General features: G+C 40.1%; 1 protein-coding gene across 3 annotated transcripts in view; it reads right to left on the bottom strand.

Moving 5' to 3' along the window:
• The window catches only part of PFKFB1 (6-phosphofructo-2-kinase/fructose-2,6-biphosphatase 1), a 93,748-nt gene that overhangs the window by 76,229 nt on the left and 3,255 nt on the right, over positions 1-14,264 (bottom strand). The window contains exon 1 of one of the 3 annotated variants that reach the window (XM_065900916.1): positions 12,942-13,271. The exons of 1 other annotated variant lie outside the window; for it this stretch is intronic. In XM_065900916.1, the coding sequence (XP_065756988.1) occupies positions 12,942-13,038 (97 nt within the window). In that variant the 5' untranslated portion in view covers positions 13,039-13,271. Of the gene's footprint in view, positions 1-12,941; positions 13,272-14,264 lie in introns of those variants that run through there. One more of the 3 variants, XM_065900917.1, reaches the window with a different exon arrangement.

Genomic DNA, 14,264 nt, shown 5'->3' with positions numbered 1-14,264 from the left:
GAAGGAGGAAAGGTTTCCACACACTAGGAAGCCCCTTCGCGGGCAGAGACTGCGGGTGGTGGAGGGGGGAGCTTCGAGGCCGCGGAGGAGAGCACAGCAACAGGGGTGCGGAGGGCAAAGCGGGAAGATTCCCGCACAGAGGATCAGTGCCGACCGGCACTCACCAGCCGAGAGGCTTGTCTGCACACCAGCCGGGGCGGGCGGGGCTGCAAGCTGAGGCTCGGGCTTTGGTCGGAGCGCAGGGAGAGGACTGGGGTTGGCTGCGTGAACACAGCCTGAAGGGGTTAGTGCACCATGGCTAGCCGGGAGGGAGTCCGGGAAAAGGTCTGGAGCTGCCGAAGAGACAAGAGACTTTTTCTTCCCTCTTTGTTTCCTGGTGCGTGAGGAGAGGGGATTAAAAGCGCTGCTTAAAGGAACTCCAGAGATGGGCGCGACCCGCGGCTAAAAGCACGGACCCCAGAGACGGGCGGGACACACTAAGGCTGATGCTGCCACCACCAAGAGGCCTGTGTGCGAGCACAGGTCACTATCCACACCCGTCTTCCAGGGAGCCTGTGCAGCCTGCAACTGCCAGGTTCCTGGTATCCAGGGACAACTTCCCCGGGAGAACGCACGGCGGGCCTCAGGCTGGTGCAACGTCATGCCGGCCTCTGCTGCCGCATGCTTGACCTGCACTCCGCGCCCCTCCCTCCCCCTAGCCTGAGTGAGCCAGAGCCCCCGAATCAGAGGCTCCTTTAACCCCGTCCTGTCTGAGCAAAATACAGACGCCCTCCAGCGACCTAAATGCAGAGCCAGGGCCAAATCCAAAGCTGAGCCCCTGGGAGCTGTGAGAACAAAGAAGAGAAAGGGAAATCTCTCCCAGCAGCCTCAGAAGCAGCGGATTAAAGCTCCACAATCAACTTGATGTACCCTGCATCTGTGGAATACCTGAATAGACAATGAATCGTCCCAAATTGAGGAGGTGGACTTTGAGAGCAAGATCTATGATTTTTTCCCCTTTTACTCTTTTTGTGAGTGTGTATGCTTCTGTGTGAGATTTTGTCTGTATAGCTTTGCTTCCACCATTTGCCCTAGGGTTCTATCTGTCCGTTTTTTGTTTTTTTTTTTTAATGTTTTTTCTTAATAATTAATTTTAATAACTTTGTTATATTTTACTTTATCTTCTTTCTTTCTTTCTTTCTTTCTTTCTTTCTTTCTTTCTTTCTTTCTTTCTTTCCTTCCTTCCTTCCTTTCCTCCTGTAGACAACGAAACATCCCAAATTGACGAGGTGGACTTTGAGAGCAAGATTTATGAGTTTTTCCCCTTTTCCCCTTTTTGTGAGTCTGTATGTGTATACTTCTGTGTGAGATTTTGCCTGTATAGCTTTGCTTCCACCATTTGTCCTAAGGTTCTATCCGTCCGTTTTTTAAAAAATTTTTTTTCTTAATAATTGTTTTTAATTTAATAACTTTATTATATTTTATTTTATTTTACTTTATCTTCTTTCTTTTTTCCTTACTTCCCTACTTCTTTCCTTCCTTCCTTCCTCCCACTGTCCCTCCCTCCCTCCCTCCTTTCCTTCTTTCTTTCCTTCTTTCCTTCTTTCTTTCATTCTTTCTTTCTTTCTTCCTTCCTTCCTCCCTACCTTCCTTCCTTCCTTGCTTCCTTTCTTTCTTTCTTTCTTCTTACTTCTACTAATTCTTTCTCTCTACTTTTTCTCCCTTTTATTCTGAGCCTTGTGGATGAAAGGCTCTTGGTACTGCAGCAGGGGTCAGTGTCGTGCCTCTGAGGTGGGAGAGCCAACTTCAGAACACTGGTCCACAAGAGACATCCCAGCTCCACATAATATCAAACGGCAAAAATCTCCCAGAGATCTCCATCTCAACACCAGCACCCAATTTCACTCAACGGCCAGCAAGCTACAGTGCTGGACACTCTATGCCAAACAACTAGAAAGACAGGAACACAGCCCACCCAGTACCAGAGAGGCTGCCTAAAATCATAACAAGTCCACAGACACCGCAAAACACACCACCAGACGTGAACCTGCCCACCAGAGAGACAAGATACAGCCTCATCCACCACAACACAGGCACTAGTCCCCTCCACCAGAAAGCCTACACAAAACACTGAACCAAACTTAGCCACTGGGGACAGACACCAAAAACAATGGAAACTACGAACCTGCAGCCTGCAAAAAGGAGACCCCAAACACAGTAAGATAAGCAAAATGAGAAGACAGAAAAACACACAGCAGATGAAGGAGCAAGATAAAAATGCACCAGACCTAACAAATGAAGAGGAAATAGGCAGTCTACCTGAAAAAGAATTCAGAATAATGATAGTAAAGATGATCCAAAATCTTGGAAATAGAATAGACAAAATGCAAGAAACATTTAACAAGGATCTAGAAGAACTAAAGATGAAACAAACAATGATGAACAACACAATAAGTGAAATGAAAAATACTCTAGATGGGATCAATAGCAGAATAACTGAGGCAGAAGAACGGATAAGTGACCTGGAAGATAAAATAGTGGAAATAGCTACTGCAGAGCAGAATAAAGAAAAAAGAATGAAAAGAACTGAGTACACTCTCAGAGACCTCTGGGACAACACTAAATGCACCAACATTCAAATTATAGGGGTTCCAGAAGAAGAGAAAAAGAAAGGGACTGAGGAAATATGTGGAGAGATTATAGTTGAAAACCTCCCTAATATGGGAAAGGAAATAGTTAACCAAGTCCAGGAAGCACAGAGAGTCCCATACAGGATAAATCCAAGGAGAAATACACCAAGACACATATTAATCAAACTGTCAAAAATTAAATACAAAGAAAGCATATTAAAAGCAGCAAGGGAAAAACAACAAATAACACACAAGGGAATCCCCATAAGGTTAAGAGCTGATTGCTCAGCAGAAACTCTGCAAGCCAGAACGGAGTGGCAAGACATACTGAAAGTGATGAAGGAGAAAAACCTGCAACCAAGATGACTCTAGCCAGCAAGGATCTCATTCAGATTTGATGGAGAAATTAAAACCTTTACAGACAAACAAAACATGAGAGAGTTCAGCACCACTAAACCAACTTTACAACAAACGCTAAAGGAACTTCTCTAGGCAAGAAACACAAGAGACAGAAAAGACGTACAATAATGAACCAAAAACAATTTAGGAAATGGGAATAGGAACATACATATCGATAATTACCTTAAATGTAAATAGACTAAATGCTCCCACCAAAAGACATAGATTGGCTCAATGGATACAAAAACAAGACCCATATATATGCTGTCTACAAGAGACCCACTGAAGACCTAGAGACACATACAGACTGAAAGTAATGGGATGGAAAAAGATATTCCATGCAAATGGAAACCAAAAGAAAGCTGGAGAAGCAATTCTCATATCAGACAAAACACTTTAAAGTAAAGACTATTAGAAGAGACAAAGAAGGACACTAGATAATGATCAAGGGATCGATCCAAGAAGAAGGTATAACAATTGTAAATATGTATGCATCCAACATAGGAGCACCTCAATACATAAGACAAATACTAATAACCATAAAAGGGGAAATCGACAGTAACACATTCATAGTAGGGGACTTTAACACCCCACTTTCACCAATGGACAGATCATCCAAAATGAAAATAAATAAGGAAACACAAGCTTTAAATGATACATTAAAGAAGATGGACTTAATTGATATTTATAGGACATTCCATCGAAAAACAACAGAATACACATTTTTCTCAAGTGCTCATGGAACATTCTCCAGGATAGATCATATCTTGGGTCACAGATGAAGCCTTGGTAAATTTAAGAAAACTGAAATTGTATCAAGTATCTTTTCCGACCACAACGCCATGAGACTAGATATCAATTACAGGAAAAAATCTGTAAAAAATACAAACACATGGAAGCTAAACAATACACCACTTAATAACGAAGTGATCACTGAAGAAATCAAAGAGGAAATCAAAAAATACCTAGAAACAAATGACAATGGAGACACGACGACCCAAAACCTATGGGATGCATCAAAAGCAGTTCTAAGAGGGCTTCCCTGGTGGCTCAGTGGTCGAGAGTCCACCTGCTGATGCAGGGGAATACGGGTTCATGACCTGGTCTGAGAAGATCCCACATACCACGGAGCAGCTAGACCCGCGAACCATGGCCGCTGAGCTTGTGCGTCCAGAGCCTGTGCTGTGCAACAGGAGAGGCCACAGCAGTAAGAGGCCTGTGTATTGCAAAAAAAAAAAAAAACAGTTCTAGGAGGGAAGTTTATAGCAATACAAGCCCACCTTAAGAAATAGGAAACATCTCGAATAAACAACCTAACCTTGCACCTAAAGCAATTAGAGAAAGAAGAATTAAAAAAACCCCAAAGTTAGCAGAAGGAAAGAAATCATAAAAATCATATCAGAAATAAATGAAAAAGAAATGAAGGAAACAATAGCAAAGATCAATAAAACTAAAAGCTGGTTCTTTGAGAAGATAAACAAAATAGAAAAACCATTAGCCAGACTCATCAAGAAAAAAAGGAAGAAGACTCAAATCAAGAGAATTATAGATGAAAAAGGAGAAGTAACAACTGACACTGCAGAAATACAAAAGATCATGAGAGATTACTGCAAGCAACTCTATGCCAATAAAATGGACAACCTGGAGGAAATTGACAAATTCTTAGAAATGCACAACCTGCCAAGACTGAATCAGGAAGAAATAGAAAATATGAACAGACCAATCACAAGCACTGAAATTGAAACTGTGATTAAAAATATTCCAACAAACAAAAGCCCAGGACCAGATGGCTTCAAGGCGAATTCTATCAAACATTTAGAGAAGAGCTAAAACCTATCCTTCCCATCTCTTCCAAAATGTGGCAGAGGGAGGAACACTCCCAAATTCCTTCTATGAGGCCACCATCACCTTGATACCAAAACCTGACAAGGATGTCGCAAAGAAAGAAAACTACAGGACAATATCACTGATGAACATAGATGCAAAAATCCTCAACAAAATACTAGCAAACAGAATCCAATAGCACATTAAAAGGATCATACACCATGATCAAGTGGGGTTTATTCCAGGAACGCAAGGATTCTTCAATATACGCAAATCAATCAATGTGATACACCATATTAACAAATTGAAGGAGAAAAATCATATGATCATCTCAATAGATACAGAGAAAACTTTTGACAAAATTCAACACCAATTGATGATAAAAACCCTTCAGAAAGTAGGCATAGAGGGAACTTTCCTCAACATAATAAAGGCCATATATGACAAACCCACAGTCAACATCATCCTCAATGGTGAAAAACTGAAAGCATTTCCACTAAGATCAGGAACAAGCCAAGGTTGCCCACTCTCACCACTCTTATTCAATATAGTTTTGGAAGTTTTAGCCACAGCAATCAGAGAAGAAAAGGAAATAAAAGCAATCCAAATTGGAAAAGAAGAAGTAAAGCTGTCACTGTTTGCAGATGACATGATACTATACATAGAGAATCCTAAAGATGCTACCAGAAAACTACTAGAGCTAATCAATGAATTTGGTAAAGTAGTAGGATACAAAATGAATGCACAGAAATCTCTGGCATTCCTATACACTAATGATGAAAAATCTGAAAGGGAAATCAAGAAAACACTCCCATTTACCATTGCAACAAAAAGAATAAAATATCTAGGAATAAACCTACCGAAGGAGACAAAAGACCTGTATGCAGAAAATTATAAGACACTGATGAAAGAAATTAAAGATGATACAAATAGATGGAGAGATATACCATGTTCTTGGATTGGAAGACTCAACATTGTGAAAATGTCGCTACTACCGAAAGCAATCTATAGATTCAATGCAATCCCTATCAAACTACCACTGGCATTTTTCACAGAACTAGAACAAAAAATTTCACAATTTGTATGGAAACACAAAAGACCCCGAATAGCCAAAGCAATCTTGAGCACGAAAAACAGAGCCGGAGGTATCAGGCTCCCTGACTTCAGACTATACTACAAAGCTAGAGTAATCAAGACAGTATGGTACTGGCACAAAAACAGAAAGATAGATCAGTGGAACAGGATAGAAAGCCCAGAGATAAACCCACGCACATATGGACACCTTATCTTTGATAAAGGAGGCAGGAATGTACAGTGGAGAAAGGACAGCCTCTTCAATAAATGGTGCTGGGAAAACTGGACAGGTACATGTAAAAGTAAGAGATTAGATCACTCCCTAACACCATACACAAAAATAAGTTCAAAATGGATTAAAGACCTAAATGTAAGGCCAGACACTATCAAACTCTTAGAGGAAAACATAGGCAGAACACTCTATGACATAAATCACAGCAAGATCCTTTTTGACCCACCTCCTAGAGTAATGGAAATAAAAACAAAAATACACAAATGGGACCTAATGAAACTTCAAAGCTTTTGCACAGCAAAGGAAACCATAAATAAGACCAAAAGACAACTCTCAGAATGGGAGAAAATGTTTGCCAATGAAGAAACTGACAAAGGATTAATTTCCAAAATTTACAAGCAGTTCATGCAGCTCAATAACAAAAAAACATACAACCCAGTCCAAAAATGGGCAGAAGACCTAAATAGACATTTCTCCAAAGAAGATATACAGACTGCCAACAAACACATGAAAGAATGGTCAACATCCTTAATCATTAGAGAAATGCAAATCAAAACTACAATGAGATATCATCTCACACCAGTCAGAATGGCCATCATCAAAAAATCTCGAAACAATAAATGCTGGAGAGGGTGTGGAGAAAAGGGAACACTCTTGCACTGCTGGTGGGAATGTGAATTGGTTCAGCCACTATGGAGAACAGTATGGAGGTTCCTTAAAACACTACAAATAGAACTACCATATGACCCAGCAATCCCACTACTGGGCATATACCCTGAGAAAACCATAATTCAAAAAGAGTCATGTACCAAAATGTTCACTTCAGCTCTATTTACAATAGCCTAGAGATGGAAACAACCTAAGTGCCCATCATCGGATGATTGGATAAAGAACATGTGGCACATATATACAATGGAATATTACTCAGCCATAAAAAGAAACGAAATTGAGCTATTTGTAATGAGGTGGATAGACCTAGAGTCTGTCATACAGAGTGAAGTAAGTCAGAAAGAAAAAGACAAATACCGTATGCTAACACATGTATATGGAATTTGAGAAAAAGAAAATGTCATGAAGAACCTAGGGGTAAGACAGGGATAAAGACACAGACCTACTGGAGAACGTATTTGAGGATATGGGGAGGGGGGAGGGTGAGCTGTGACAGGGCAAGAGAGAGCCATGGACATTTATACACTAACAAACTTAATGTAGATAGCTCGTGGGGAGCACGGTTTCCTGTGACTGCCTGGAGGGGTGGGATAGGGAGGATGGGAGGGAGGGAGACGCAAGAGTGAAGAGATATGGGAACATATTTATATGTATAACTGATTCACTTGTTATAAAGCAGAAACTAACACACCATTGTGAAGCAGTTATACCCCAATAAAGATTTTTTTTTAAATTGACATAGTTATAAGGAGACATTAACAAATTTTCCATATCAACAAGCAGACAACATTCTGGAAGAATATAGAGCATTTGAGCCAGATTAACAAAGATGACTTAATTGAAATATATAGTACTCTGAACCCAGTTGTAAAATGTGCATTTTTTTCAAGTTCTCATGGAATTTTTACCAAAACTTATCACACGTTTGTCCATAAAGCAAATCTCGACAGATTTCAAACAATTGAAATCATACAAAGTTTGTTCTCTAAGGAGAATGGAATTAAATTGGAAATGGCAAGGGCACTGATCTGTCAAAACAGAAGCTGGCCCAAGGGCTTGGCACCAATTGGTAGAGGCCTCCTTCTGTGTTAGGCATTAACCCTTTAGTTGCTAGATGATAATCTGTAGGTCTTAGCAGTCCTGGGAAAGGGACTGAGGTGGCCAGGGCTACTGGGTAAGTGATGGAGAAACTAAGAAAGCCTGGAGCAGTGCATATTTACCAAATGGTCTGGAAATAATTTTAAAATTCATATGTCCATACAATTGTGCATCTGTGGAATATCAGCCCTGTTTAGTAGGCCAATTATACAATCAGATGCTTATATTCAAAAGGCAGAAAGTCTGAAAATTAATAAGCTGTGCATCCAACTCCAGAAATTAAAAAAAGAACAACAGAATAAATCCAAGTAAAGTGAAAAGAAAAGAATAATGATAAGGAAAATAGCTAAATAAAAAGTAAAGGACATCACAGAAAGAATCAGAAAGCCAAAAGTTGACTATTTTAAAAAACTTATAAAAGTGACAAACTTTTGGCAAGATTGATCAAGAGGAAGAAAGAGAAGGTACAAATAAACAAGGATAAGAGGATATAAATGCAACAGAGATTTTAAAAAATATGGAGATAAGAAGTTTATGCAAATAAATTTGAAAAATGACATGAAATAGAAAAATTCCTAGAAAACCGTAATTTAACAACAGTGACAAGAAGAAATAGCAAACTGGAATGATTCTATAGCTATTTAAAAGGCTGTATCCATTAAAATTTTTCTTACAAAGAAGACATCAAGCCCGGATATTTTTACCTGGAAGTTGTGCTAAATATTTAAAGAACGAATAGTTCCTTGGACAAACTCTGTGAGAAAATAGAATGAAAGGAAATAGTTCCCACTTCATTTTATGACACAAAAGTCAAACAGGGACCTGGAACTATGAGAATGGAAAATGTACAGGTCACTCTCATTCATAAACAAAATGCCAAATTCCTGAACAAAATATTAATGAACTAAATCCAGCAGTTTTTATTTATCCTAGGATTGCAAGATAAGTTACAAACAAGAAAAACCTCTAATGTAATTCACATTAACAGATTAAAATAGAAAATCAACCTGTCATCTCAGTGGATACAGAAGGCATGTTTATAAAATTCAACATTTACTCATCTTTAAAATATCCTAATATATAAGTAGGACTACATAAAATTAAAAACTTCTGTATAGCAGAGGAAACAACAAAATGAAAGCCAACCTGTGGAATGGTAGAAAATGTTTGCAAACCTTATATCTGCTAAAGAGTTAATATCCAAAATATATAGGGAAATACTACAACCCAACAGCCAAAAAACCAAATACCTACTTTAAAAATGGGCAAGAGTCTGAATAGATATTTCTATAAGGAAGACATACAGATGGACAGCAGGTATATGAAAAGATGTTCAACATCATCAATTATCAAGGAAATGCAAATCAAAACCACAGTGAGATATCATCTTATACTAGTTAGGATGGCTATCCTAAAAAAATGAAATACAACTGTTGACAAGGATGTGGAAATAAAGGGAAACCTCATACATTGTTGGTGGGAATGTTAATCGGTGTTGCTATGGAAAGCAGTATGGTGAATCCTCCAAATGTTAAAAAGAGAACTACTATGTGATCCAGCAATCTCCTTTCTGAGTATATATCCAAAGAAATTGAAATCAGGATCTCAGAGAGATACCTACACTCTCATATTCACAGCAGCATTATTCACAATGGTCAAGATATGGAAGTAACCTAAGTGCCCACTGGTGAATGAATGGATAAAGGAAATGTACATATACATGCATATATGTAATGGAATATTATTCAGGCTTTAAAAAGAAAGAAATCCTGCCATTTGCAACACCATGGATGAAACTGGAGAATATTATACTAAGTGATGTAAACCAAGAGCAGAATGAAAAATGCTGCTTGATACCACATATGTTTAGGATCTAAAAATGTCAAACTCATAAAAGCAAAAAATAGAATGGTGGTTGCTAAGGGCTAGGATGGGGCAGGGGAAATGAGAAGGTATTAGTCAAATGGTACAAAGTTTTGTTTGTGCAAGAAAAGTACATCTTAGAAATCTACTGTACAGCATAGTGCCTATAGTTAATAATATTGTACACATTAAAAATTGCTAAGAAGGTAAATCTTTTGTTAAATAATTATTATTGGCTAATAATAATAGTAAATAAAGTAGATAGGAGTCCTATTGGCAAACTAAGAACAAACTGGAATTTTCTTAACCTGTTAATGGTATCTACAAAAAAAATTATAGCAAACTTACTCAATGGTGAAACTTTAAAAGCATTACCTTTAAAATTAGGTTCAACATAAACATGCACAATACTAACATTCCTATTCGACGTTGGTGCGCATGTATCAAAGGTAGAGGTCCTAGCAGTGCAGTAATATAAGAAAAGAGATTTTAAAAAATAAGGATTGGAAGGGAAAAAAGAAAACTGTCATTTACATATAAATTATCAAAATTAATAAGAAAGTTTATCAGGTTTGCTAGTTGCAAATGCAATATACGAAAAAACCACAATTATATTTGTACTCATTAGCAATAAATTGGTATAAAATGTAATTTTCTAAAAAGGTATACAATAGCAACAAAAATAAGCAAAAAATGTCTTATACTGATGCATAAGCCCTTTTAACTTATAAAACTTCACTCAAATAACATCGAAAAAGTCTAAATAGAGAGGCACACCATGTTTACAGAAGACTCGATATCACAAAATGTTAATTCTCCTTAAATTGATATACAGATTGACTGTAATTCCAATCAAAATCCCAAAAGGTGTGTGTGTGTCTGTGTGTGTGTGTGTGTGTGTGTAACTTGAAAAAGTGATTCCAAAATTTATGGGGACAAAAATCCTCATTGCATAATTGTTCATAACCCAAAACGAAACTACCTAAAGGTACATCAATAGTAAGATGGATAAGTAAATCATGGGATATTCACAAAATGTAATATTACACAGCAAGGAAAATAAACAAACTACAACTGCATGCAACAATATTATACATGGCACAAAAAAACATAACACTGAATGCGAAAAACCAAGTCACAGATGAATATACACAGCTGTTCAAGCACTTTACACACGTTAATGCATTTAATCCTCAAAACCGTCATTAAGTGATTGTGTGCATCCCCTCCCCCACTGCCCACTGTGGGGGTGGGCAGGTCTTCTAGAGAGAATGCTCCAAGCAGGAGGTAATTCAGATCTTTCTGGGGTAAATAGCCTAGCCTCCTCAGCAAGGGAGGTGAGGCAGACATTGCCCAGGGCACTATCTAAGTTTATTATATCTGCGGTCTGACATAATTCAGTCAATCACTAATGAGTTACTGTCTTGTATACACAGAGCCCCATGCTTGGCTATGGTGAGTGGTAGAGTGGAAGTAGCACAGAGCGACCATTTACTGAGTATCTGCTATGTGCCAGGCTTCGGGCTTGATGCTGGGGATATGATGGGCAAAAAGACCACACACCCACCTTCTTGGTTAAATAATGATAATAATAAGATTTATTGAGTATTTACTATGCACCGGACATTCTTCTAAGCATTTTATATGCTTTAGTTCTCTAATCTTCACAACACTATTACTAACTTCTTTTGACAGGTGAGGAAATGGAAGGACAGGTAAGTTAAGAGAATTGTCCAAGGTCACAGAGACAAGAGGTGGCAGAGCTGGGACTCAAAGCTAGGCAGTCTGAATCACTGAATCACCTCAACAACATGGGGAAGTAGGTATTAATTCTGTCTTCCAGCTGAGGAAAGACGGGCTCAGAAATAAAGTGAGCACATATTTATTTTGCACCCTCTATATGACAAACAGTATAATAGGTGATTTATATCTATTATTTCTCCAACCTGAAAGACAGAGTTCCCAGGAATATAAGGGTCCTAACAATGGAGGACTCAGGTATGCAGAGACTGGCTTGCCTGCTTGCCAGCTAAACCCAACAGCCCCTTAGAAAGGATAGAGTGGCTTGGTGAGTGAGGGTGGGGTGTAATTCTCAGTCTCATCCAGGCTCCTAGATCACCAGATGAGAGATTGAAACTGCTGGTGGAGAGGAGGAGGAAGAAGAACAGGAGGTTGGTTTTTACCCCTCTCCCTCTATCCACACCCTCCATTCTACATAGTATATTTAACATCCTACGTCTTCCTGGATCCTCCCCTCACTAGCCCTGAGCCTGGACCTCCTCTAGCATTAGCACAGTGGAAGCTTGGTCAGTTGGTCCTTGAGATGTCTGGGTCCCACACTCCACAGCTGTCTTATCTCTGCACACCTTATGGCTCCTCAGGCCAAAATTCTTGGGCTGGCAGCACCTTGATCCACAACTGTACACTGTTATCTATTGGAAATGGTATAGTCTACTTAAAAAATATATTTTACAGGTTTTGTTTGCTTCCCCTTTGAACCTGCTTTCTTAAATTTTCAAAGTGAACATTACACCAGCAGGCTTTCCCTGAATGTCTTCTCCCTCAACTCCCCAGAGCAGCAAAAGTGTCCATATGTGCCAAGAAGGCAATGCAGGAGACAGGACACCCAGCCTTTCCCAACCCAGTCAGAGGCTTATTAGAAGAGGCCTGAGAAAGGGGAGGAGCAAAACCGACCAATGATATGGTACTGCTGTGTACCCATCACCTGTCCTCTGAGAAACAAGGCCAGGAACCATCACCTTATTTCACCCAAGCACTATCAGACAGTACTAATTTCCAGACACTTCACTGATGTCACCAAAATAAAACATTTAGGCTAACATTGAACTAGAAACATCAAATTTCCAACAAGAAGTATTCCAAACAAGCTCTGGTTAAGAAAGAAAAAAATTCCTAGTCAAAAATCCCTCTGATTATGATGGTCTTTATATAATCCTCATTCTTTCGCTGTCTTCATCTCTCTCTTTCTATCTTTCTTTCTCTACCTTTTTGACATTAGCCTCTTGTTATCTATCCTACAGCTATTTCATCCAGCTGCTCATCTATTCCAACTTTCAGGTTGGGGTGGGGGTGGTTGGGGGGAATGTCCTTTGCTCTTCTACGTCCACTCTACCACCACCACCTTGAAGCCCACGGAAGCAAACCCCACTTACAGCCCCTCCTGCGTTGCAGCCTGCTGTTGCCACCGTTGTGTGGAATCCAGATCTTCTGCAATCTGGTTTGGGTGAGTTCTCCCATCTCTCGAGACATCCTAGGCGTCGCAGCTAATGACACCACTGTCCTCAAGGTACCGGGCCTCACTTTGTCTTATTAGCTGTCTCTTCTGTTGCTGTGGTCACAGCAGGTGGTGGACAGAGTTGGGACAGGGAGGTGTGCTGGGGTTCTGAGCTCTCTAGCAGCCTGTCTCCAGCCCCTCTCCTGTCTCCTAGTCATTGCCTGCCTTGTCTGCCTCTGCTCCTGTATGTACCAGTGGGGGCTTGGGTGCAGAGGAGAGGTTGGACAGAGGTCAGCAGAGGCCTCTGAACTCCAAGGGCTGTGTACATAAGAGATAAGTTGGAGCCCAGCAAGGAAGGCAGCCAGCAAGACAGCCCACGTCTGGCCAGTCACTTCCCTCCAATGAAGACAGGACTAGTAGAGTATGCAAATAAAAGACCGAAGATCATGTGCTTATATCCTGTGTGGGGTGGGGAGGCAAAGGTGATGCAGGCAGATCTCAGAAGCTTTCATAGCTTCAAAATAAAAAAACAGGCCCAAGTAGAATGTCAAATTCCAACCCAGAAACAGAGATCCACATCAGAAATGCAAGATTCCCAAGTACAAATACACAAGCACAAAGTTCCTACTGAAAAACGCAATGTTTTGAGCTAGCAATCTTAGGTCTGAACTTGAAGTGGAAGGTTTACTGCCTCAATGCTCTCCCCCGCAAATGGCATTGCAACCCTTGTCTTACCTGAATTCTGCTACCTTTCCTACTGAAGGGCCTCTCTCTCCTAAAATGTGCTACCCAGGACACTCTTGGAGAGATGGGCACTATCTGATCTTCTTTATGCTCTCTCCAGCCAAAGCTAAATAAATCAGAGTGAATTGGACACCTTGGGAAGAGAAGTGAATGCAGCCATTGCTAGGGGGAGAGATGATAAGCACTGTTCACATGACTGCCAACTGCCATCAGGTCCCCTAGGGAGAAAGGCATTGTGATCTGACCCAGAACAATACTAAAGTTCTTCATGCCAAGTCATGGGGATGGAGGCTTGGGGGGGAGGCTGCAGCAGGCAGAGTGTGGTGAGTTGGGAGCAATGGCCTCAAAGTAGGACAAGTCCATAGGCCAGAGCCATCCTACCCAGATGTCTCTGCTTTACCCTCCCCCATCCCCCTGGTTGTTTTGAAGCTTTTATGTGTAGTACTCATCTAACAGCATAGCTTACCTGGAAGACGTCCAAGTGTGCTCTTACTTCATTCTTTTGCAACCTTCCCAC

The sequence above is a fragment of the Phocoena phocoena genome, chromosome X (genome assembly GCF_963924675.1).
Source record: "Phocoena phocoena chromosome X, mPhoPho1.1, whole genome shotgun sequence".
Lineage (NCBI taxonomy): Eukaryota > Metazoa > Chordata > Mammalia > Artiodactyla > Phocoenidae > Phocoena > Phocoena phocoena.
This window is presented reverse-complemented; position numbering and strand designations above follow the sequence as displayed.